The sequence below is a fragment of the Phoca vitulina genome, unplaced genomic scaffold (assembly GCF_004348235.1).
Source record: "Phoca vitulina isolate PV1807 unplaced genomic scaffold, GSC_HSeal_1.0 scaffold40, whole genome shotgun sequence".
Classification (NCBI taxonomy): Eukaryota; Metazoa; Chordata; class Mammalia; order Carnivora; family Phocidae; genus Phoca; species Phoca vitulina.
The window spans coordinates 15,602,750-15,627,464 of NW_022589743.1; the positions used below are offsets into that span (position 1 = coordinate 15,602,750).

The following is a 24,715-nucleotide window of genomic DNA, read 5'->3' on the forward strand; positions in this document are numbered from 1 at the left end:
GGGGAGCTGATTCATTCTCTGGCAAGGCCCTCCGGAAGGTCCGGCTGGCGGCCCAGCGGCAGAGCGTTGTCCCTCCGTTTGAAAAACCGTCAGGTTGGTTAGTGAAAAGAGGAGATCGAATCCTGCTTTTTAAATTGGAATGATGGGTGCACGGGTATTTTATTCTTTTTACACTTAAAGAGTAGGTGGATCCTGGACGCTCCTTTGATAGCTTTACGGCGCTGATCAGTGATCACCTCTACTTTTTCCCGAGAATTCGGCAGCTTCCTTTTGGCACCCACCCCAGAAGATAAAGGTATTTAAAATTTAGTGAAGCAGCCTAGCGCAAATAAACCTAGCCCGTATGTAAAACCTTCAACGCGCACCGTTCCATGTGTTTGGTTCTGCCACCATGCCACCCAATAATCCCTGCTTTTCCTATACTTGCAAGCAGGGGCAAAACGGTGTTTGGAAAGCAGTTCATCATTACTCTGAACTTATCTGGATATATTATATAAAATATATATAAAATTTGGGCATATTTTTTTTCCCCTACTCGAACTACTGTTAAGTAAAATACCAAAGTCCGATGTAAACCTTTTCAAACCTTCAAGCAGTTTGCTTATTAGCAGGTAGTGGGTTAATTATAATTAGCTTTATCTTTCACTCTTGCCCCAAGGCTTTTACAGGGAAACCATTTGTAGTAATAGTTATCTTTTATTGGGCACAAATCACTAGTCAGGAACCTTACTGAATTTTTTCAAGTCTTCAGTGTCCCTAAGAGTTAGTATCGGCATTTTGCAGATGAGAAAACTTAAGGTCAAAAGAAGTTGTAATTTGCCTAGGTCATAGAGTTGCAACTCAGCAGGACCAGGATTCAAACCCAGGTGTTACATATAAAAGTCCTTACTCATTTCACTAGCGCAGCTATTCAGTTATCATGTATTCTCTTTTCATAACGGTCTACTAATTTCATTTCTCTTCTTCTTTAGGTGAAACTGAAATTTGTGTAGCATATAGTCCCAACAGATATAAAAGTGCTAAATTCGGTATTAATCCACTGACAAACCAAGTTAATACTGGTGTATATAGCCACTGTTATTTAAGGATGGGTAGTTACACAGGAGGAAATACTAAAGAGAGAAAATAAAGTCAAATGAAGGGGGTATATCAGGATCATAGAAGATGTGATCTCGTTTCTGCCAGGATACTTTGTTCTCCTTTGCCTGTGGATTCCTACATTCGCTAGACTCAGCACAGGTCAGCCTTCCATGATATTAGATGCCATCCTCTGATACTTCAGCATCTTGGCCTTATGTCTAACACAGCATTTGCCTGCCACACTATTTGTTCCTTTACTCTATACCCACCACTACACTCTAAGGGCACGGACTGTGTTATTAAGCCTTGTATTCCTAACCAAATATATCATGTTTGTTTAAGGAGTATTTGGCTTTAATATATAACGTGTCAGGCACAGAGCTAGGCACTTCCAATACTGAGACATAGCTGGTATTACCCCCAATCTCATACATAAAAAAACCAAAGCTCTGAGAAATTAAAGAACCTATTCAAAGTCATACAGTTGGCAATAGGTGGCCATCACGACTACCTCCAGGATATATAGAGCCAAGAATCTGTTTGCAAGAACAAAAAAAAAATCACATGCTTGTATGTATTTTTTGTACCTTGTAGCATACGGTCTCCATTTACATAAATTCTGAAGATGAACAATTTGTCTCATTTAAAATATTCAAGTTGGAGTCTATCTGTCCTGACATTAGAATAAAAGGCTGAGAATAAAGGAAATTAATATGTTTAATTCAAATGCTGCTAAGATTATTTACATTATTGTAGTAGTACTGGTAATAACTACCTTCATGTCAGGTGCCATTCTAAGTACCTTACATATATGAAGTCAATTTTTTATTCCAACTGTACAAAAGCTAGCAACTAAGAAAAATCTGCTAATAGTGAATAGTCTCCATCACTGTATAAGTTTGACTCTTTACCTTTGGCAGAGACCTGTCTACTAAATGGATGCAGGGCCATAAAGCCTCAGGAAAGACAAGCTGTAAGAGAATGCAGCCACAGGTGTATCAAGTAACAGGAACATTCTTCCTTATCAGGATAAAGTGTTTATCAGTTTTCAAGCAAAGTCATCTTGAATGGAAAGAGACGGGGAGCATGATTAAATGATGGAAAATGGAAGAAAGAGGGAGGCTGACCATAATCTTGTAGCTGCAACATTATGACAGGTAAGGCATGAGCTCTTTTACCGATGAGGTATAAGGATATTTAATAGACCAAAGAATTTAAAATCCTAGGGAACTTGAGTAACAAGTCACAGAAGAGGCTCTTTGTTGTGGCTCATTACCACAAAAGGCCATCAACAAATTAAGAAATAGTAAAATAAAGAGAGCAATAGGTCTCTTCTTGGTAGACAGCCTGTGCTGCTTCTTGTCCATTCAAAAAAAAAAGGGGGGGGGGGAGTGGTGGTGAAAAGGGGCATTTAATCTCAAGGCTTTATTTTGAAATTTGGTTCCAGATGCCCCTCCACAGCATACATCACACCTTCCTTCACACTGAAGGAAAAAATCCTTAAGAGTTCACCACATTTGGGTGTTGTTAATTTTAGCATAAGCTTTTGTTCTTCTATAAGAAGTATCTCTCTGGATTCACACCACAGAAATGTGAATGAACGTTATTTCCATTGTGTAATCATTTAAAAGTCACCTACAAATTGAAATTTGACATGATGCATTGATAGTTTAGGATCATATTTCATCAGTCCCACGTTCTTGTAGTTGATTTCAAAGGTTACAGGTGATTACAGGATTTGAAGTATTTCATGAAAACAACATTCATGCTGGGATCATAAAATTCCATTTCTGATACAGTCTTTTAAAAAGTCTGTTTTTAACTTTTGTCTTCAAGAGCTACTTTCTTCTTGCTGTTCTGACCAGTGACCTTTTTCCTGTGACAAGAAAATTAAAGAAAAGTTGAATCCAAAATTCTAGATATATGTACTCTCTAAAACTCTGCCAGTTTAACAAACACTTCTTGAAACCTGTATAATCAAGTATACGAGGCACTAGGAACACAAGGATGCATAAGACATGGTTTCTGCCCTTTAGGAAACCACCATCACCTAAGTGAGACAGAAACATCATCGTAAACTACACTACAACATGGTATAAAAGATGGAGTCTGACTCTGACATTACTAATAGTTAAGAGTTCACATTGATTAAGTGCTAGATACTGTTATAAGTGCTTTGTATGTATCAGCTCAGATAATATTCCTAACTTACGAAGAAGATTCTAATATTACCCTCATTTTACAGATGAGGAAAATGAGGCAGAATGGTTGAATAACTTGCTGATCATCACACACTGATAATAAATGTTAGATATGAACCCTGACAGTCTGATTTTAGAGTTTGGTGAATGCCCATCAATTAAGTTAACAGAGGAAAAGGAAAAATGTTGGGAGAAAATAACCAATGTTTGCATTCTACAGTTTAGTAATGCAAAGTTCCTGGATGTATATTAACTTATTTAATCCTCAACCAACTTTGAGTAGCAGATTTGGCATGACTTACATACTTATTTCTATCATATACAGGGGGAAGTGACTTGTCCATAAGTCACACAGGAAAAGGTGGTATGAGAGCCAATCCTTCGGACTCCAAATCCAATTTTTCCCTCCACTCTACCAGGCTGAGTTTGTAGTGCCTGATGTGAGGTCCACTAGGCAAGAGGATTCAGGTTTATATGGAAAGCTGGGCCTGGATATATGGACTTCAGAGTTCTCAGCAAGGTGTGGGATCATTAAAGGAACATCTAGAGTAAAAAGGTAAGCTGGAGTTGGATCAGGTGTTGTTTACATGCTCTATTAAGGAGGATGGCTTTTAAATGTGAAACAATGGACAGGGCGCCTGGGTGGCTCAGTCGTTAAGCGTCTGCCTTCGGCTCAGGTCATGGTCCCAGGGTCCTGGGATTGAGCCCCGCATCGGGCTCCCTGCTTGGTGGGAAGCCTGCTTCTCCCTCTCCTACGCCCCCTGCTTGTGTTCCCTCTCTCACTGTGTCTGTCAAATAAATAAAATCTTAAAAAAAAAAAAGTGAAACAATGGACATGACCACAGCATCTTAAATGGGGGGCTTAGGTGACAAGATTTATATCAAGTGTCCTCGAAGTCTCAGTGCAGCTAAGTTTTAACACCTCAAGTGTAAATGCTACAAACATATAAAAGTCAACATCCAAAGTGTAATTCTTTAAAATATTATGTTTCTTATTAAAATTCAACATAGCCACCATCTTAATACTATATGTGATTTCTGACTTTTTGTTAAAACTTTCATCAGCTGCTGCTCAGTGCCTGAAGAGATTACATTTCTAATTCTAGCTTTAAGATCACCCACAGAATAATGTTCTGATGCATACACAACAGTTATGATACAGCTACAAGAAAAAGTCTAATAGATCAGGTAACCAAGGTGGCCAAGCAGGGTGACCATCTCTACCAATCCACTGGTTTAAGTGTCAGCCAGAAACTGTTACCACAAAAAATTCAAATAAAAAGTGTTAATACTAAGAACTAACAAAAATGAGTACGTACAGATACAAATAAAATGTTTTATGAATCATGGAACACTACACCTAAAACTAATGATGTAATGTATGGTGATTAACGTAACAATAAAAAATTTAAAAAAAAGAGTACATAACATCCAAAAATAAATAAATAAATAAATGTTTTAAGCTTTCAAATGATACTTTTGTTAAGTCTGTTGCATTTATCCTTCCCAAGTTATTAAAGGTTAAAACTGCACTAAAACTTTGGGACACTGTGTACACTCTACATCCTTGAACTTAACATTATACTTCTCACAGTCAATACAAAATGTCAAGTAAGACTCTTGTTCCACTTAGATGGAAAGCATGCCAGTCTTCTTGCCTTTGTTCACCTTGTCCCTTCCATATGCCTAAATTTTACCTGTCCTTAAAGATAGTTCTAGCTCCTTGAAGCTTTTTGTAACTACACCAATTCAGAGTATTTGTCGTCTCCAAACTTCTATTTTATTTAAAAATTATTCTCTAATGTTTTTTAACGTATACTAGGAAAGGGGTCTCATTTTAGATTCATTCACATACCCAAGCACCTGGCAGGAGAAAAGGTACTTGGTAAATGCCTACATTTTATATATATTAGATATAAACTGGTACCGGTAGAATTTGAAGAGTGTCATTTTCCTTAAATAGTGTAAAGAGTAGTAGAGGTTGGCACAGTCTTGATTACCCCTATCAAAAGGTAGTCCTGTGTATATACTAAAACAAAACAAAACAAAACAAAAAAAACCAACAATGCTTTAACATCCTCCTAAAACTCAGCTAAACTACTACAAATTTATTCAAGTCATAACTTTTTAGAGATGTTACAATGTGCTTCAGCATAAGCCTAAGATTATACTGAAATCCTGCCTAGAATAGGGAGCCTTCAGGGAATATTCCATCAATGTGAGTCAAGAGCCCTCACTGCCTCAGCAGTATGTCCTGAAGTAGGCTGTGTGGAGGTGGTGGGCAGTGCAGTTCTAATTCAAAGTGAACTGAAATCATTCTTTCAAAGATGGAAAAAACCAGATCATTAATATACAGATAGAGAAAAATTCCGAGATTGAATCATCCAAGTTCCCAAATCACAGGCAACCTAAAATATATTACTTTCATTACATTCTATAACTGACTGAACCTATCAATTCTACCTCGAGAAATTTATCCTAAGGAGAAATAATGCCTACTATAACCATATGACAGAGTTGAACAGTCATCATATACTTACCGTTTATTCTTAGCTTTTTCTAAGAAATATTTTGGAGTTGTACTAATGCTCTCCCTTTCCAATGGCTTCTTAATCATCTTTTTCTTTTGTTTGCTGAAAGTTATAAAAAGAGAAAGGAATGAAATTCAGTAGAACTTAACTGAAAACAGCTTAAGCTAAAACTAGTTTTGATTCTTGATCACAAAAATTCACTTTTTAATCTACTTATGGTTTGTGGTGACACTATATCCACTTTAAAATGCTAAATTACCCAGTAGCATTTAGAGAGAGAACCCAAAGGGATGATAAATTTGATCCATTTTTTAAAAATGCACTGACTAAAATATGTCCTGAGTCACACTTATATCCTGTGCCAACAAGCATTAAAGTTCGATTTGGGGCAATTAACTGCTTTTTACCAGTTTTACGGACTAAAATAAATTCTAAGCATATTTCACTTACATTGAATAATTTTTTAAAAATCTGATTAACATTTCAAGAATGAAAAAACTGATAAGGAAAGAACATATTCACAGATATTTAAAAAAAAGAAAATTTTTATCTTAGAATTCCTAAAACTAGTAGTATTGCTAGAACTGTAGTTTTAAGAGTGTGAAAGCAAGAATGCATATGGAGGGATAGAGGGAGAGGGGGAGAGAGAGAGAGAGATCATCTAGGCAAATTCAAGATTGTACCTTAGTAGTTTTTGGAAACCTTTTATGTATTCTGGCACAGGACATCCAGCCTGCTGTATAACATTGGCAACGCTGAAAAAGGAACCCATAAACATAAATTTGTATCTAGTCAAATTGATGTTTATGTACTTAAACCCTCTGCACAATTTGAGAGGAATGAAAACTACACCCACAAGAAAGTAATCCAGGACAGCGTTCTGTTTTGTTTTGTTTTTTTGTAAGATTTTTTATTTATTTATTTGACAGAGAGAGACACAGCGAGAGAGGGAACACAAGCAGGGGGAGTGGGAGAGGGAGAAGCAGGCTTCCCGTGGAGCAGGGAGCCCGATGCGGGGCTCGATCCCAGGACCCTGGGACCATGACCTGAGCCGAAGGCAGACGCTTAACGACTGAGCCACCCAGGCGCCCCTGGGACAGCGTTCTGTTATAAATGATCACCAGATGTAAGCACGCAGGATTGCTGAGAGAACTGTCTGCTGGACTGAAATCCATGTGCCGATGAGTAATTTTATCTAGCAGCCATTTCTCCCCAGCATTTACCAAGCCCTGAAAAGCTACTAACCCAATCTTGGATGAGGACACTGACTAGAATTTATTAGATGATAGTGCTTACTATGCACTTGGCACTGTCTTAGGCTTTTCACATGTAGTGACTTCTTTAATCCAAATCCACACAACAACCCTTTACTAATGAAATACTATTATTATCCCCCTTGCCTGGATGGAAAACTGAGAGGCATGGTTATACTGACATGGAGGTCATCAAATTCACATGCTTGGAGTTACTGAGGAGATGTAGGTGAATCTAGGCTTTTGGAATAGACTCCCCTACACATGAACGTGTAAAAGTCTGCTCAAAGTATATCCAAGGCTGACAAAGCCAAGGTTCAGAAGGCACAAATCAAAATCTTTGCCAAAACTGATAAACACATCAAAGTACAAACTGCCTTTGGCCATAACTCAATTTCATTTGTTAGAAATGCAAAGTGCTATCATCAGTCTAAAATTACTGTAGGCAGCCAAAATGTAAGAAACTCAGCTTTTATTTTAAGATCTATGATGCTGGGCTAAATTAAGACCCAAGATTCTAAAAGTGCATGTGTTACCCAGGCTTCAAAGAGCTACAATTGAATAATATTGGGAGTGTGTTACTGAAACGGTTTTTCCCAGGACTAAATATAAAACTCCATCTGCCCATAAGAGTTAAGGGAAGGGTGCATCATGGTAAGAGATAATTTCGACTGGGCTGAAGAGACTCAGGGGTTAACTTTATTCACCAATCCAAAAACTTCACTATTACATTGTGAGTAATATCAACCAATGGCTATTGGGAGAATCCTGTGAGTTTGAAATTTAATAATGAACATTCCATTATGAATACTTCCAAATTCTAATAATGAAAATGCAAAAACAAAGCCCTTTGATCATTTTTCCTTTTGTCATGGCTAAAACCTGGTTGACTAATGCCATGACCATATTTGGGACCTGGCCATTTTGTAATTATCTGTTGATTGTGTGTGCATGCAAGAATAATGAAGCAGTCCTGCCATCTTAATACTAAGTTATTTTTCCTAATTTACCTTCTTAATAATGGTTTATCATCTTCAGTGAAAAATGTAACAGCTTTTCCTTTATGCCCCGCTCTTCCAGTTCGACCTAAAAGAAAAAAAAAAGACCGCTTTTCTGGGGAAAGGGAACTTCAAGATTCATGTACAAGTCATTGGCTTTTCACTAAAATGAGCACTACAAAATGAGCATGTTTGAAGGGAAGGAGTAGGCGCAAGACAAGACGAGTAGTGCCCGGGGGTGGCAGGGGTTGTGGGGGGCAGGGGGTAGCAGCAGAAGAGACAACTCACCTATCCTGTGGATGTATTCCACTGAACTGGTTGGGAAGTCATAGTTGATCACCAAGTTCACACCTTTAAAATCAATCCCTCGGGCCAGCAAGGCTGTACAAATAAGAACCCAGATTTTTCCAGCTCGGAAGCTGTGGACTGTGTTATCTCTCTAGTTAATAAAACACATGTTAAATGTTTTAGTACCACTCTAGGAACAGAAAACAAGTACTTTATAAATTTCATGCCAATATTTTAAAGTTTAGTAGTTCTTTATCATTTTGAAAGTATACACTTGACTTTACCTGTTGCTGTGTTCTGTCTGCATGAATAACATCTACATTAATACCTTCATATATGAGCTCATGAAAAAGTTCTTTAGCCCTTTCAATGGACTGAACAAAAACAAGAACAGGTGGATTGAAACCCTAAAAGAGAGAAGGCAAAAATCAGCACATATAACCCATAATCAAGAATACAATAGCAGTATTTCATATGATTTTAGTTCATAAAAGAACCCAATTCAATTTAGTGTACTTTTTATTGCCAAATTTCTCAGATTAGTATCTGCCTGCATCTCCTTCACCATCCATTCTCTACTCAACTTGAACTCTAATTTCCATCTTGCTAATTCCAACAATCATGTCTAATTAATCCCTTTACCTTCCTATAATGATAGATACCCACTCCCTAGAACAATCATCTCTTGGCTTCTGCGCTCAGAGATTTTTAAATTCTGCTAAAATGCAGTAACTTTTATTAATTCACTGTTTATCCTAATTGTGGGTATTCCTCCAAAGCTCAGTCTTTGGTTCTCAGTTTTCTCAATATAGTCATTATCTTATGTTAAATATAATCTCAGTTATCAACTACTCACTCTAAGCAGATGATTTTTACATTTCTATCATCAAACCCCACCTCTCTCTCAAACCAGCTTTCTCTATTTTCAACTGCCCTATTAGGGCTTTACCTTTTTATTTTGGTTCATAATCTCGACCCTTTTGAAATCTAATAAAGCTGTGAAGCTTTCTAATAGGCAACCATGCATTCACACAAAATCTAACAACTTCAGAGGGTTCACAGACCTCCTAAGCTCATACATGGCTAGAAATCCCTGATATATAATCTCCATGTGAAAACCTTAAAATTCCTAGTGCCAAATGATACCTTTCAGAATAGTAATGAAACGAATGTACATGGCATGGCATGGTGTGCCGAGCACTATTCTAAGTACTATGTTTGTGTCAAGTTGTTAATACTAAAACAATTCTATGAGATATTATCATTTCCATCTTGCAGATGAGGAAGCTGTGAGGTTAATTTGCCTAAAGCTAGAATTCCAATTCAGGTAGTCTGGCTCCAAAGTTCAAGCTCTTAACCACTTCTGTAGTCACTAGGTACTTGCAAACACCTTTCCCTTTCACCCTCCAACTATTCTTAACATTCCACCATTGAGGCTGTCACCCTCATTTCTCTCATTTATTTCCTCCTCATCTCTAACCAGCCTAATTTAACAACCTACTGATTTCTTTACTTTCAGTCTCTTGCCATTACATTTTAAGTAATTTAAGTAATTTTCCTTAAAATTCTTCAAATGTCCAGTGGTTTCTCTTAAAGTGACCCCAACCTTCCTGTCCAACCTGATCTTCTTTAATTCTCACCATAAACTCTTTGCCTTAGATAGGTAATCTCTTCATAAGTCTCTAAACCCACTGTGTTCCCCTCCACTGCTTAGACTACTCCAGCTGCTCCTCCAACTATCAACTTCCCTTGCCCTTTTATCTCACAGATCTTTCCAAGGACCAAATTAGTAGCATTTCCCCCATAAGGCTTTCCCCAACCAATTCAACTCTCCCTCTTGGCCCCATTATGACTACATGGGTGCTTAAGAAAAACACTCTATAGCCTTTTATGACACTTTACTGCAAACTATCTTACACAAGTCTATATCTAAGATATTTCCCCTAAAAAAAGACTAAATTCTAGGGGCAGGGCTTAAGATTTCTATTTGTTTTATTTTCCCCTGCCCTAACCCCTCACAGTTAACTTTTAAATTATGGCTTCTACTCAATATTTACTGAAAGGATAGAAACAGAAAACCACACTCAGTGTCCTACTCATTCTACAATGCTCCTAGAGTTCTAGAAGAAACCAGCAGAGGGATGGGGGGAGATGAAAAACAGATGTACATGTGGAAAAAGGAGGCTTTTAGGACATCAGGTAGGTCTTTTCCTAGCCCACCCTAAGCTGGGAACAGAAAACTTAATCTAATCTAAGTGGTGAGCCTCCCTGCTTAGGACAACAGTTGACTCAATGTGCTTAAGAATTTACCACTAGATTACTAAGTATGATACAGGAATAGTGCTCAGCCTCCCACCAGTCATATAAGATTTGATGAACTTGGGTGCCTGGGTGGCTCAGTCGTTAAGCGTCTGCCTTTGGTTCAGGTCATGATCCCAGGGTCCTGGGATCGAGCCCTGCATTAGGCTCCCTGCTCAGTGGGAAGCCTGCTTCTCCCTCTCCCTCTCCCACTCCCCCTGCTTGTGTTCCCTTTCTTGCTGTGTCTCTCTCTGGCAAATAAATAAATAAAATCTTAAAAAAAAAAAAAAGATTTGATGAACTTCATCAAAATTTAAGAAGATAGCCCAAATATACCTTTTTAACAAGTTCTCTCATGGCCAGAAGTTTCCCAGTCTCAGACCCAACAAAGAGAAGCTCTTGTTCTACAGTCTCTACTGCAGAATTCCTGAAAAGAAAACATACCTTGTAGATTGCAAGAGCCAATTTTTGCTTTTCCCCCCGAATTCTAAGTAAATGAAAAAATTTACATTTAACCCCAACAGAATCAAGTTTTCCATTGTCAATATAAGCATTTAATTATTTATACTTTAATATGAAGACAAAGTTATTTATTTATTTTGAAGTTTAATTTATTCACGTAATCTCTACACCCAACATGAGGCTTGAACTCATCACCCTGGGATCAAGAGTCACATGCTCTTCTGACTGAGCCAGGCAGATGCCCCAAAGTTATTTTTATTTTTCATTTGTTTTTGAAAAGATTTTATTTATTTGAGAGAGAGAACGTGCGTGCATGCACAGGGGAGGAGCAAAGGGAAAGGGACAAGCAGACTCCGCATGGAGCCTGACTCGGGGCTTGACCCCATGACCCTGAGACCACAACCCAAGCTGAAACCAAGAACCAGATGCCCAACTGACTGAGCCATCCAGGTGCCCCCCAAAGTTATTTTTAAATGTTTTATTCTAATTATAAAAATGTTATCTAGGGGCGCCTGGGTGGCTCAGTCCTTAAGTGTCTGCCTTCAGCTCTGGTCGTGATCCCACGGTCCTGGGATTGAGCCCTGCATTGGGCTCCCTGCTCAGCGGGAAGCCTGCTTCTCCCTCTCCTACTCCCCCTGCTTGTATTCCCTCTCTCGCTATCTCTCTCTGTCAAATAAATAAATAAAATCTTAAAAAAAGAAGTTATCTAAAGAAAATTTGAAAAATAGGGAAAAATGTAAACAGTAAAACAAATTGTCTACAATTCTACCATTTTAGAATAAATTGTGACATTTTATTGTAGTCTAATCATAAATTTTCATGTATCTAATTATTTACATACAAAAATTTCTAAAAATAAAATTACTGGATAAAATAATGATAACATTTTTAAGGTTATTACAGGTCTGAGCTTTTTCTCTTAACGATTAATAAGAGCTTTTTTATAGACAGTTGGGGGTGAGCCTTAAAAGGCTTTATAAACACTAATAAGATACTGTAGTAGAGGGGCGCCTGGGTGGCTCAGTCGGTTAAGTGTCCGCCTTTTGCTCAGGTCATGATCCCAGGGTCTTGGGATTGAACCCCATGTCAGGCTCCCTGCTCAGCAGGGCGTCTGCTTCTCCCTTTCCCTCTGATCCTCCTCCCCGTCTCTCTGTGCTCTCTCTCAAATAAATAAAATCTTAAAAAAAAAAAAAGTTGCTGTAGTACATTACACTGCATCATAAATATTTTTTCCCTTCTGTTTTCTTTTCTTTTTTAAAAAGATCTTATTTATTTATTTGACAGAGAGAGACAAAGCGAGAGAGGGAACACAAGCAGGGGGAGTGGGAGAGGGAGAAGCAGGCTTCCCGCCGAGCCACCCAGGCACCCCTCCTTTCTGTTTTCTGCCTTTATATTTATGGTGTATTTGTTCTTTCTTTTTATAAACAGAAGTTTTTAAGTTTGAAGTATTTTTTATTGTTCCATTTGGCTTCTATTTTACTTAATATGGTATTCCAAGCACTTTTTAAAAAAAAATGTATTTACTTAAGAGAGAGAGAGAAGGAACACAGAGGTAGAGGGATAAGCAGGCTCCCCGCTGAGCAGGGAGCCCGACATGGGGCTCAATCCCGGACCCTGGGATCATGACCCGAGCTGAAGGCAGACACTTAACCGACTGAGCCACCCAGGTGCCCCCAAGCACTTTTTCATATAGCTATAGTCTTCATACTTATCATTTCATGGGTCACATAATATCCTATCACATGTCTATATTACAATTTCCTAAAACATTTTTCTACTAGTGCACATTCATTTAATATACAATGCTTCCCCTAATATTTTTTAAAAGGATTATAAATCAAGTGGCCCTATGGTCCTACTTAAGCCATCAAAGAAACTAAATCCTCTGGGTGGCTATAAAGCTCCTTTCACACTTTATGGATAGATGGGAAAAATCAACTGAAAACATAATGACAGAAATACTAATATGATAATTTGAGAATCTCCCTTTGGATTATTCTAAAATAGAAAATCCTTGGGGCGCCTGGGTGGCTCAGTCAGTTAAGTGTCCAACTCTTGATTTCGGCTCAAGTCATGATCTCAGGGTTTTAAGATTAAGCCCCATGTCAGGTTCTGTAGTGGGCATGGAGCCTACTTAAGACTCTCTCTCTCTCCCTCTCCCTCTGCCCCTCCCCCTCACCTTTCTCTCTAAAAAATAAATAAAATAAAATAAAATAAAATAGAAAATCCTTACTCAATCTTGACTTTAAAGAATACATGTCTTTCAGTAAAACTTTCCCTGTTATTAATCTAAGGCCAAACAACCTATCTCGAGTCTTAAAAAAAAACAAAAAACAAAAACGGACTTATATTAAAAAAAAAAAAGTCAGTGGGATAACAAAGAAGAACAATTACCTTGCTCCAATGGATACAGTAATGACATTGTCCAGGTTGAGTTTGCACCACTGCTCAACATCATATGCAAAAGTTGCACTGAACATAGCTCTTCTGACCTTATGAGATGTGCAGGCCAGGAAAATGGAAGCCAGCTGGTCTCTGAACCCAGTTTTGCCATCTTCAAACAGTTTGTCTGATTCATCTACTACCAGCCACTCAACACTGAGAAATAACAAAACATCTTGTGGGTACTGAACTGGATGGAAGATCCAAGACACTTCACTAAACTGTGGGGACACATGAACAGTCAAACCATTATGGTACTTCTCAGATCCACACATCAAACCAGAAAAAGGTAAAAGAAAACTCAGCAGGAAAAAGGTAAAAACAAGATAAACATTAAGCAATGTTCTATTCCTTTAACCTCAAAGAGATGAGGTTCCATTAGCAACAAAAGAGCTTCACATAAACCTTATAAACTCCATCACCATTGCTGAAAGAAGTGAAAACATCTAGGGGAATTCTGTACTAACTGCTTATCAGAATCTGTAACTTTCTTCCAGACCAGACAGTTACTTTCCTACGAGTCTAATGAAAACTATTATTCTCAGCACCAACACTGACTGAAAGCTGGCAGAAAGCAAGCTCCAACGGGCCATAAGACAAGCAGTCAAGGACAAAATAGAATCAACTAAATGAAAATACACACAGAAGAGATTAAAATATTATCTGTACCTTGTTAAATCTATTCCTGGAGGATCTTGCTTTAATAAATAGATTAGTCGATTTGGAGTAGTCACAAGAATATCTATAGGAAAAACAAATGATACAAATTGCAAAAGCAAGATTCATCTCTCTTAAACAAGGGAATTAAGCCTCCTGAATTTCAGTGAAGAACCTGAAGAGGGGAGAGGAGGGGGAGGTTATACTTGCTATCTTACTACACCAACCCCACAAAAGTTCTTTCTTATTTGTAAGCTAATATATGTATTTTTTAATCCATGATAGCACAAACTACTATATGCTTACTTCTCCTTTTATTATGTTTGATCTGCCTTCTCAACTTCTAAGAGGCAAGAACACTATAAGCCAACAGTGTTATTTTCAAATATTTAGTTTTGTTTTTTGGGAAAATCCTTTCTTTAAATGAAATTTTACTCAGAAGCTCAAAATGAAAGACAGGTTAAAGCTGATTTTCTGACTGATATAAGGGTAGGGATGTAAGCCATTCTTATCTGCAGAGTATTTCCATGGCAGATTAAAAATCAACAGTATAAAGCAGGGTTTCTCAGCCTTAGCAGTACCGCCATTTTGGTTCAGATAACATTTTGTTGTAGGGGACTGTCTTGTGCATTGTGGGATGCTGTTCCCTCTACCTACCATAGGTTAGTAGCACTCCAGTTTTGACAACTTAAAATGTCTCCAGATATTGCCAAATGTCCCTGGGGTGGAAGGTGAGGTGGGGGGCAAAACTGCCTCTGGATGAGAATCACTGGTATATATTTATATAAGTACCGAGTGGGAGTGGAGAAATCTCTTTGTTTCTCTAAAAACCAAACTAATTGTGTGTATGACTACACTTTTAAGAACTCTTAGGTGGCAGTTAAGGATATTTGTAATTTGCAAATCCCTTATATGCTCTATATCTCAAGCATGAGTCCCTTACCAAACTTCTTAGATGATTTAGGTCCAAATTTCTTGGCTGCCACTGCCGCTTTGTGGATCATGTGTATCCTGAATCCTGTTCCCTCCGAGATTTTTACCAACTCTCTGTGAATCTAAAATGGCAAATGACAAAAATATTAGCTGCTAAGATACTTAGATAAGATGTATAGTCTTGTTTACATTATTAAAATAAACCTATTACCAGCCCATGAATAACTGAAATTAAACCCATAAAAATATGTGCATTAACCTGGAATCTCAGCATTTTGCAATCTGCTACATACTGTTTTTGGAATACAGTGCTATTAGAAAACTATCTCATGCTTGGCATATATTTTCTATTGAGCACATTGGAAGCGTGGAGCAGGTCACTGTGTAGTTTTTCTTTCTCAAAAACTGAGATGAGGTTTAATTTTTCTAGGTGAAAAAATACATTTTAGAGAGGGACTATATATTCCAGTAGCCTCAGTAGCCTCAACTTAAAAGATCTTAGAGCATTTGCCAAAGAAACGTCATTAATGTTTAAATCATTGTTTTAGAAAATTATAAAAAGATTCAAAAAAACTTGCCCATGTGTAGTAAGTTACAGAACAGAGTAAGATACAGTACAGAATATTTGCCTATGCCAAAAGACATGGGCCTTACTCTTTTTGAGACCATTTTACTACCCTCAAATAAGAAATGACTAAAGCAAACACCAAATACATCCTCTTTCGAAGCTACAAGTCATACCTGGTTGGCAAGTTCTCGTGTTGGTGATATAATCAGAGCTCTGAAGCCTTTATTTGTGGGTTGTTTTAGTTGCATCAAAATGGGAATGCTAAAAGCCAAAGTCTTTCCAGATCCAGTAGGAGCAGAAGCCAGAAGTTCTCGACCCTAAAAACAAGGTATATTAAGTATAAGGTAAGTACATAAACTTTTCAGAGCCTGCTCAAGTAATACAACCAACCATAGAAATAACAAAATAATCATAATGAATGTAATCATTCATCTTCCCACCGCTTGTCTAACTTTTCCCATATTTGCTTTTCTAACATCATCCACCCATGCCACCAGTGCCCCAAAGGAGTTTCTGACCATTGCCACCAAATACCATTTGACCTGGGTAAAGAATATGGATAACTAAAATCCAAAGATAATTCAAAACCTCAAGTATTTCCATTATTTCCATTTTTCTTTCCCATCAAATTCTCTTATCAAAGCAAAATTATAAAACCAACTTTTCCCCCTGATATCTGTACTGCTCAATCCCTAGGGATGGTTTTAATAAGTAACAGAATGGCTAAAGATAAGAAATAAAAAGTGGCAATAACTTGAGTGACAGTAATTTATAGGTGACTGTCTTCAAAACGTCACTATGATTTTTAGAGCTTTAAGCTGAAGTTGTAACAGAAACAATCTTAGATGAAAATTAGAAGCAAATTTACTATAATGTGAGACAACAACATCATTCAAATGTATTCTCACTTCAGTTTCCAAAGAAAACAAAAAGGACTAGTACGGATGAAAAGGTAACTCCTATTCTTTGGCTACATGGGGGAAAAAGTCAGCTCTCATAGGGACAAAAAAAAAAAAAAAACCTCAGAAAAATTTAATTTCCGAAACTCTAAGTTAACCCATGCCTTTATCAACAGTAGATAAACAAATTGTGGTACTTTCAAACAACAGAATACTACTCACTGACAAATTATAAATGCAATGTTAATGAATCTCAAAAACAATATACAGCATGAGAGAAACCACAAATTAAAAAATAAATAATGGATGATACCACTTATATGACATTCTATAGAAGAGGCAAAACTAACACATGGCAATAAACATCGGAACAGCAGTTCCCTGGGCACGAGTGAGGTGTGGACTGAATGGAAATGGCACAACAGAATTTTCTGGGGTGACAGAAATGTAACACGTCTCTGTTTGGGGGGATAGTTAGTTATACAGTGTATGCATTGTCGAAATTCATTGAACTATGAACTTACAATCTATGCATTTTATTGTATACAAGGTATACTTCAGTAACAAAAAGTACTGGGGAAAAAGAAGTCAGGCTATGTACAAGAATTCGCTATTTCTGAAATAGTTCCTAGGAATAATAAACTAAATCATGGATGGATAAACAGAACATAGCCCTTATCCTCAGAGGGTTTACACTCTAGTAAAATGTAAAAGGTATACACAATTAGTATAACTATATAATAGGGTAAAGTTTAAGATAAATGTTGCAAGAAAAAAAAGACACTAAATACCTTGGAGAACTGGTGGTTGAGGGAAGAGTGTTGGTAAGAGAAAAAGATCACATCTAATTGTAGTGATATGGAGGCCCAGGCATTTGAGATGGACCTTAAAAGCAAAGGAAGGATTTCAACAGGGAGAGACAAGGTAGAGAGGAAGACTTCAAAAACAGGGAAGAGAATGACCTAAGACACAGAGGAAGGAATGTTAGAGGCATTCTACACCTTCATACTCACATGCAGCATAACTGGAATGGCTTGCATTTGGATTGGTGTAGGCATCTGGAAGCCTGCGTCTAGAATGTTCTGAAGCAGTCGAGAATTGATTTTATATTCCTGGTCAAGTTGCTGAAATGTAGCAATTGGGTCAGGAAGATCAGTTCCTTGGACATGAATTTTGTGTTTATTCCGGAAGAAGTTTATCTGAGAAGTGAAATAAAGGGGTCACAGACTGTCACATATATTGTAAGATGTTGTAAAGCAACAGTAACGGTTTCTAGGATAAGCTTTAGTAACATGTGAAACTTTCTGGTTAAATTCCAAGCCCTAAAAGATACAGATATTAGATATACTTCATGCCCTTTCACAGACAGAAGACCTTCGTAACAATAAAACCTATCTATCCATTTTCTTGTATTAATGTGTCAGTGGCATGAGTAATGGTTATTTATATTAATGTGCCACAATGATAATCATAACTTATAATTTTATATAAGCTTCTAGAAGGTAGACATTGAATCCATCTAGTTTTTTTCTTTATATGACAGCACACAAATGCCAATGCTTTTTGATGATTTACTCTAAACTCTATTTATTAAAATTGAGGGCCAAAAGCAGAGTCAAGTGGTGTTGATTCGGTTTGTTTTCCCATTCTGTGAGAATGACAGCCAAATGCTGGATTCAGGGTTACTGAAGTGAGCTGAACAATACTCTCCATCTGCAACATAGCAGGTGTGCAGCAGACATGACAATGATGTATTTGTTATTTGTTCTGGATTCTACTCCACCCCAAGGTATAAAATAGGTTTCTTAATTCTAACTCTTGGGGCACCTGTGTGGCTCAGTCCATTAAGCATCCGCCTTTGGCTTAGGTCATGATCTCAGGGTCCTGGGATGGAGCCCAGAGTCGGGCTTCCTGATCAATGGGGAGTCTGCTTCTCCCTCTCCCTCTCCCCCTCCACCCTGCTCGTGCTCTCTCTCAAATAAATAAATAAAATATTATCTAACTCTCAAATCTCTATCAGAGGAAATCTTTCTAAACCAGTGAGTGTCGCGGGTCATGATCCCGGGACCCTGGGATGGAGCCCCGAGTTGGGCTCCCTGCTTGGCAAGGAGCCTGCTTCTCCCTCTCTTCGCTGCTGCTCCCCCTGCTTGTGCTCTCTGTCAAATAAATAATCTTAAAAAAATAAAAAACCAGTGAGCTTAACAAAGAGGAGAAAGGGAGCAAATTTTATGTTTATCAAAGGGGATATGAATTTTAAAAATTTTACTCCAAATGTGAATTTAGACAGGTCAAAAATTCACAGTATATAGTATATGAGAATATGAGAAGAAACACACACACACACACACACACACAAATCTTTTGACCTGTTCAAGTTTCAAGATACTTTCAAGAATTTTAAACTTTAGGGGTGCCTGGGTGGCTCAGCTGGTTAAGCATCTGCCTTTGGGTCAGGTCATGATCCTAGAGTCCTAGGATCAAGCCCCGCATCGGGCTCCCTGCTCAGCAGGGGAGTCTGCTGCTCTCTCTCTCTCTGCCCCTGCTCCTGTGCTCTCTCTCTCGCTCACTCTCTCAAATAAATAAATAAATAATCTTTAAGGGGGGGGAAGAATTTTAAACTTTAAAATTTTCAGCCACAGCACAAATACCTACTTTAAGTTTCCATTAGAGTGAAATCTAAACTAATATAATTAATCTTCTATCTTCATAAAACTATATTCACTTTTACCAAGAGAATAACCCAAGGACAAGGAAAAATTCACTAGGTCAGAAAAGAAACTGGGGCTAAGACATTTTTCTAACCTTTTCTTTTCTGAGATTCTCCAACTTTCCTGAAGTTAGTTTATTTTCTCTTTTAATTTTTTTATCTTCAATCTTCGCTTCCACAGATGATATCCACTGTATAGTAGAACCTTCTTCGTGAGAAGTAATTTCTAAAATATATATTAAAAAATCAAAAGATTTTTAAGTGCAACATTCTTGAGAGTAGCAAACAGGCCACAGCATCACGTTAAACAAAAGTAAAGTACTAGCTAATACAACAGAGAAAAGAAAGTAATAGGAGGAATAACAATTGGAAAAAGGAGAGGCAAGTTCTCTGTCAGTAAAATCAGAGCTCTGAAGCTCATTCTCTTCTTTTCGTTATTTATTTCAGCTGTGTGATATGTAGATGACTGTATTTGAAAACAGTAACAGATTAAATTGAAAATACTTAAATAAGAGATTTCAATGAGGTAGCCAGCTTTTCTATATTCAACCACTTAGAAAATAAATGATGAAAGAATAGACTTCACTTTTAATGAACATAGCACAGTACTTACGGACTAGTCACTGATATAAAGATAGTAATTCTCACTAATCTATAACTAAAATTAGTTCAATGGGAAGTCATAGCAGGATTGTTTTGGAAACCAGACTAGCTGACTTTAAAAGTTCATGTGGAGGGGCGCCTGGGTGGCTCAGTTGGTTGAGCATCCAACTCTTGGTTTCAGCTCAGGTCATGATATCACGGTTGTGGATTGACACCTGAGTCAGGCTCTGCGCTCAGTACGGAGTCTGCTTCGGGTTCTTTCTCCCTCTCCCTCTGCCCCTCCTCACTCACACTTCCTCTCTCTCTCTCTCAAATGAATAAAATAAAATCTTCAAAAAATAAAATAAAAATAAAGTTCTTTCACTTCACTGAGGTACCACTGATATACAATAAATTGCATTTATTTAAAGTATACAATTTGAGGAATTTTGACATATGTATACATCTGTTAAATCATCATTACATTCAAGTTTATTTCCATCACCACCCAAAATCTCCTTGTGGCCCCTTGTAATGCACTGCTCCATCCCTAAGCAACCACCTGTCTGCTTTCTGTCACTGTAGATCAATTTGCTTTTTCTGGAATTTTATATAAATGGAATCATGTAGTATGTACTAAATTTAGTCTGGCTTCTTTCACTCAGAATGGTTATTTTGAGATTCATCCACGTTGGAGCATGTATCAATAGTTAACTTTTTATTTAAAGGTAGTATTCCACTTTATGGATATATAAATTGTTTATCCTTCACCTGTTGAAGGACATTTGGGTCATTTCCAGTTTTTGGCTACTGAAAATAAAGCATAGTGCTATGAACACCTGGTAGAAGTCTTTGTGAGGACACAGATTTTCCTTTCTCTTAAGTAAATTCTTGGAATGGACTAGGTGGGTCATATGGTAGGTGTATGTCTAACTTTTTAAAAAAGTCCTTTGTCAATTTCTACCCTAAAAGCCTACTGGAATTTTAACTGAGTTTGTTTTGCATTGATTCTATAGATCACCTCAGGGAGAAAATATTTAGTTGTGCAATCAAAACATGGTATGCCACATTACTCTGTACTATGCCACATATGTGCTACATTATAGTACATATCTGTGTGTTTCTGGTTGCCCAACAGTTGAATCCTTTTCCCAAGTTTGTGGCAGGTCTTTTTTTTTTTTTTTTAACTACTCTTGGTGGAAGTCTTTATCGAACTTCCTTGCCGTCAGGGAAGTAAAATGTGTAAAACTGTAACAGCAAGTGTGGAACAGAAGTCAATGTCCCTGACACGTGGACTTGTCATGTCAATTACGGAACATCCTTATAATGTGTAATGGCATGCTATACTATGATTCAGTGAACAAAGCAGTGGACTTCCTACTGATACAAGGTCTCTGGTGGACAATTTCAAGATACCTAAACTTAAAATAAACCTATTGGTTAACTCTGAAATTCCATTTCTAAGAATTTATCAGATATACCCACATACACACAAAGATAAGTGGGATGGCATTTATTGCAACACTGTAATAGCAAAAGTGAGGAAACAAACTAAATGTCCATCACAAACGAACTTGTTAAATCAATTACGGAATGTATAATGGGATATATTTTGTGTTAAAATGAAAAAGGCAGGGCACTTCCTACTGATTCCAAACAATCTCCAAAATATATACATATATATATATATATTTTAAGTGGAGGAGGAGAGAAGGTTCAGAATAGAACAACAGATACAGTATGCTATTGTTCAGGTTTTTTAAGGGAGGTATAAATATAGTGAATAGATATCTTTATAAAAATACATAAGAAAATGATTAACAGCAGTTGCCTCTGGAGAAATAGGGGACTAGAAATAGTGGGAAGAAGATTTGCTTTTCACCACTGTATAACTTTTAAAAACCAAGTGTAATGGGGCGCCTGGGTAGCTCAGTCGTTAAGCGTCTGCCTTTCACTTGGGTTGTGATCCCAAGGTCCTGGGATCGAGCCCCGCGTCGGGCTCCCTGCTCGGCGGAAAGCCTGCTTCTCCCTCTCCCACTCCCCCTGCTTGTGTTCCTGTTCTCACTGTGTCTCTCTCTGTCAAATAAATAAATAAAATCTTTAAAAAAAATAAAATAAATAGGGCGCCTGGGTGGCTCAGTTGGTTGAGCGACTGCCTTCGGCTCAGGTCATGATCCTGGAGTCCCGGGATTGAGTCCCGCATCGGGCTTCCTGCTCGGCGGGGAGTCTGCTTCTCCCTCTTACCCTCCTCCCTCTCATGTGCTCTCTCTCTCTCTCATTCTCGCTCTCTCAAATAAATAAATAAAATCTTTAAAAAAAATAAAATAAAAATAAAATAAAATAAATAAATAAATAAAATAAAAACCAGGTGTATTTACTTTACTGAAAAAGGTAAATGGCTAGGAAACTTAATAGATATAACCAAGAAAAAGATCAATATCCCTAAAGTACAGAAAAAAAAAACCCTGTGAAAAATCGGCAAAGAGTAAGAACCGAAAATTCACAAATGCTGAGATGTAAATATCCACTAAAGCATATGAAAACATGCTCAACCTCACCAGTTATCAAGAAAATATATACAGAAATTAGTTTCATTCATTAGGTTGACAAAGAATTTAAGACCAATACTATCCAGCACTGACACAGGTGTGGGAAGTCATTTTTCATTATCTATTCAAAGAAAGAAGTGTGCATACCCTTTCAGCCAGTGAGTCCACTTTGGGGATGCTAATTACAGAAATAACAGAACCTGTACAAAAGTATATATACACAAGTATCTTTATTGTAGCAATATTTGTAATGGCAAATACCTGGAAACAACCTGAATGCCATTAACTAATGAATGACAGTATACTGATTTGTAACCTTAAGCCTGTATTATTTTTGTAACTGGAAAAAAAAAAAGAGGAAAAAAACTAAGAACTAACCTGACATCATCATTTTCCTCTTTTTCTTGCTCTGTTCCCTCTTCTTTTCAGTTAGGCTCTCTTCTTTTTTCTCTTCATCTTTAAGCTCCTGATGAGTTCTTGATGCTCCACACTCACCTGGGACAGACTTCTTGTTTCCAAAGAAGTCCAGTCCGTGCAGCACCTCTGAAGAATCAAAGTCATGTTTCCTTTTTCCTACCTAAAACCCAAAAAATTTAAAATGCAATCTACTGACTGACTGCTTTCACCCAAGCAGTACTGGCAGTAAGGGCGTGGGTCTAATAACTCCCCACCTTTTTTTAATCCTTTCACCAAGTATCTGTTGAGCTGCCAAGTGTGTTTGAGCAAATGGAATACAAGATGACTTTTCTGACCTTTTAACTGTTAGTAATAATCATAAGAGTAATTACCATTTATATGCTCATCAGCATAACACCTATATGCTGTCAGGCAGACTTCTAAGCATGCTTATATATATTAAATTACTTCATCCTTCAACAATGCTAAGGGGTAAATAGCGATATTACAGATGAAAAAAAATCAAGGCATTAGGATGTCAAATAACTTGAGGTCTCAAAAGTTGTGACAGATCCAGTATTTGGACCCAAATAATCCGGCTCCAGAGTTCAAACTCAACAACTACACCTACCGCCAGAGAAAGGAGAAATACACGTGTTGCTCAATGTCAAGGCTGATAATGAAGATTTTCCATAATTGGGTCCCAACTAACTTCTCCCGATTTACCATTCACCCACTACTTAACTATGTAAGAGTCCCCATTTCTAAGTTGCTCTTCTCACCGGTTACTTAACACGTCATGAGGTTACAGGAATAAAAAGACTCATGTCCACTAAAGGATATGCATGCCAAGCCAACCTGGGTAGACTAGAGTGAAAGAATCTGTTCTCTTCATTCTGGGTTCATTCTGTTTTCGAAATTCCTTTCTACCAGTTTCGGAGAAAAAGCTACTTTTGAAAGGATTCTAACTGTGCTTTGAATAAACTAAAAAGCAGGGAGGGAGAAGGGTTTCTGTGCTAGGCCCACCGAAGTCTACAAAAGAATGGTAAGAGTTCACTCCGATGGCAGGACTTGACCAGGTAGGTCTGAGCACGAGCCCAACGCAAAGAGGGAACATGCCCCACAACCAGGCCGCGGTCTCCCAGCGCCGGCTCTCCCAGCAGCCAGATCATTCTCGGGCCCCTGCGCTCTCAGTTACTGGGGCTTCTGTTTTCCTGCGTACAGTACCTGGAATCGCGCTGCGTCCGCAGAGAAACGTCTCACGTCGAATTTGGCCCCCACGCCAAGCCGGCGAAAGAGATCGTGAGCATCCATTTTTACCCAGAAAGCACCGCGGTCCCAGGACGCCTGCGCAGAGAACTTCCTCCCCCAGAAGGTCTGGGGCTGGGCCGTGGGCGGAAGTGGTTCTGGGGGGCGGAGCCTGGCGGCTGCGAGAAACTAAACCGTTTTACCTTCTACAGCCCGACATTATCTGTTCTTTTCAAAAATGTTTATCAAGATCCTCTTATGCCGGGCACTGTTCTAGACTTTTATGGGTACTTTGGTGAACAACACCTTAAGATTCCTCACCTCAGGAAACTTACATTTTAGTGGAGACAAAGATATTGTTAAATAAGCAAGATAATTTCCGAAAGTGAAAAGTGCTATGAAACAAGCAACGGTGTAATTGATAGAGAAAGGGACGGGAAGCCACTTTTAGGTAGCTTAGTCAGGTTCATTCTGGAGAAGTGATACTTTAGCTAAGAGAAGGCAGCCCTTCCCAGATCTGGGAAATGGCATTCCACATAGAGGAAACACGTGTCTGAAGAAGGGGAAAGGTTTGGAACAGTGAGGAAATAGAAGGCCCAGGTGACTGGAACCAAGCTGTAATG

At 38.0% G+C, this 24,715-nt stretch overlaps 1 protein-coding gene across 1 annotated transcript; it reads right to left on the bottom strand.

Annotated features, from left to right (window-relative positions):
• Positions 1–714: 714 nt before the first annotated feature.
• DDX52 (DExD-box helicase 52) lies at positions 715–24,173 on the bottom strand. The gene is made up of 15 exons (XM_032429047.1): positions 24,072–24,173; positions 22,827–23,025; positions 19,413–19,543; positions 17,624–17,809; positions 15,885–16,028; positions 15,154–15,265; positions 14,223–14,295; positions 13,506–13,709; positions 10,986–11,076; positions 8,636–8,758; positions 8,352–8,502; positions 8,076–8,151; positions 6,496–6,567; positions 5,822–5,914; positions 715–2,956 (listed from the first exon to the last, which is right to left on the bottom strand). Exons 1-15 carry the CDS (start codon positions 24,156–24,158, stop codon positions 2,899–2,901), a joined length of 1,800 nt encoding a protein of 599 aa, XP_032284938.1. The 5' UTR covers positions 24,159–24,173; the 3' UTR covers positions 715–2,898.
• Positions 24,174–24,715: the final 542 nt, after the last annotated feature.

What these genes read in the sequence shown, in the direction of transcription:
- DDX52 (XM_032429047.1), bottom strand. Translation starts at nt 24,158, where the DNA reads ATGGATGCTCACGATCTCTTTCGCCGGCTTGGCGTGGGGGCCAAATTC. An exon ending in CGGACGCAGCGCGATTCCAG is followed by an intron (nt 23,026 to 24,071) that starts GTACTGTACGCA and finishes TTTGGGTTTTAG; the next exon opens with GTAGGAAAAAGGAAACATGA. An exon ending in GATAAACCATTATTAAGAAG is followed by an intron (nt 6,568 to 8,075) that starts GTAAATTAGGAA and finishes TTCCTTTTTCAG; the next exon opens with CGTTGCCAATGTTATACAGC.